At 48.4% G+C, this 2,043-nt stretch overlaps 1 protein-coding gene across 1 annotated transcript in view; it reads right to left on the bottom strand.

The window, feature by feature from the left end:
- The window catches only part of LOC143299155 (uncharacterized), a 352,942-nt gene extending 351,261 nt beyond the window's left edge, over positions 1-1,681 (bottom strand). The window contains exon 1 of the mRNA XM_076612285.1: positions 680-1,681. Coding sequence (XP_076468400.1) covers positions 680-1,681 — 1,002 coding nt within the window. The remainder of the gene's footprint in view (positions 1-679) is intronic.
- Between the last annotated feature and the right edge of the window lie 362 nt (positions 1,682-2,043).

The following is a 2,043-nucleotide window of genomic DNA, read 5'->3' as shown; positions in this document are numbered from 1 at the left end:
ACGACCACTTGCCAAGCTGACTACTTTTCGTTCAAACTCACAGCTAAACATGTCAACAATACCGACCACGTACCAAGCAGACTATTTCTCGTTCAAACTCACAGCGAAACATGTTAACAATAACGACCACTTGCCAAGCAGACTACTTTTCGTTCAAACTCACAGCGAAACATGTTAACAATAACGACCACTTGCCAAGCAGACTACTTTTCGTTCAAACTCACAGCTAAACCTGTTAACAATAACGACCACGTACCAAGCAGACTGCTTCTCGTTCAAACACACAGCTAAACATGTTAACAATACCGACCACTTTCCAAGCAGACTGCTTCTCGTTCAAACTCACAGCTAAACCTGTTAACAATAACGACCACTTGCCAAGCAGACTACTTTTCGTTCAAACTCACAGCTAAACATGTTAACAATAACGACCACCTTCAACAGAGCGGCCAACAACACGTGACTCACTAAACTTTCTGATGGAGGGGGCAGCAGTTGTGTGTTTTTTTTGTGTAATTGAAGTGCAACATAATTCAATGCAAGACAATACAACTCATTATGATACGATACAACATTACAATGCAACACAAAACAACACGATACGATACGATAGAACAATACAATGCAATACAAAACACGATACGGTACGGCACAGCACTACATCCATCACGACTCTTACCTTGGAGTCGTTGAAGACGAGCTGCAGAGTATATCCCGGCACCACGCCCTTGTCATTCACGTGGCGGATGGCCAGAAAGGCAGCGTCCAGTTCCGATCTCGCGCTCTCCGCGTGCGAGTTCTGTGACAGCTCAAATATCCCGCCGATGTACAGAATCTTGTCCTCGGGAATCCGGCTTTTCTTGAACACAGTCTGCGAGGTGGTGGTCCCCTCCCCAACTGGGGACACCTGAGACACTTGAGATACCTCAGACACCTGAGACACTTGAGATACCTCAGACACATCCTGCGGAAGAGACTCACTGACACAACAGGAAGGATTGGTTCTCCAGCGGGGGGAGCGGGTGGGGAACAGTCCCACAGAGGAGTCATCCCTGGCCACTGTGTTAGTCCCCGACAGTCTGGAGCTGGGGGAGAAAGCTGGAGTCCAGGTGTAAGCGGGGTTGACGACAGTACCACCACTACCTCCACCACCACCGCCGCTGTCCCCTTCCACTTTCCTCTCCCCCTCCTGCCTCTCCTCAAGTGTCCTAACTCTGGAGTCTGGTTTCGTAATCCACAAAAGCGCATAGTCGGAGAAGGTAGAATCCACGAACACCTTGCTCGTCCTCCCGGCCATGGTGGAGCGAGGATGGCGAGGCTTACTGGTGCCCAACACTCTCAGATCGGAGTCTGAAACATCCATCAGCCTTTCGGTCGTTGCCGCAAGCCTGTCCATGCTGCTAGACGTTCTGGGGCTCGTTTTCGACAGGTTAAGTTTATTATCAGAAATTTTCGTTGACAGTGTGGGTTTGGACGTGTAAATCCTAACCCTGGTTGATCTTTCCTCGCGGAGAGTGGTTGTTTTAGAGGAGGGACGCTTGGTGGTTCTGTCACCAGGGACTTGAACCACGGTATCCAGTTTGGAACAGACGACGTACGGAACGCACTGACCCAGCAGACACAGAAGGGCAACCCACAGCACCACGTGGTCAGCTGCTCTGGCGCCTTCTTCTCTCTTCATCGCTGTCTTTGCACACGATACACATCAGCATTGAGTCGGACATGGAAGAGATGAACTGTCCATAGCGCCAATATATACGTTAACAGTGACAGTGAACAAGAGTGAACTGTCCAGTATTAGCAACTTCCTCTTTGCATTTTTGAAACGAACATACGAAGACTATTATTAGCTGTTTCCGAGATAATCACAAGCGAGACAAATCGATTGCTGGTGCATTGTCTTACCGCTTGCGTTCTTTTTTTGTGAAGAGGACAACCTGACACTTGGACAAGCTTCACATTTTGTCTGAACAAATTATCGTTGAAATTAATGGCATTTCAAAAGACCGGGGTCCAGTTCTCTATAAGGAGGAAAGCCGACCT

Source organism: Babylonia areolata, chromosome 24, assembly GCF_041734735.1.
Source record: "Babylonia areolata isolate BAREFJ2019XMU chromosome 24, ASM4173473v1, whole genome shotgun sequence".
Taxonomy (NCBI): domain Eukaryota; kingdom Metazoa; phylum Mollusca; class Gastropoda; order Neogastropoda; family Buccinidae; genus Babylonia; species Babylonia areolata.
The sequence above is the reverse complement of the archived record's forward strand: the minus strand, read 5'-3'. Positions and strand labels throughout refer to the sequence as shown.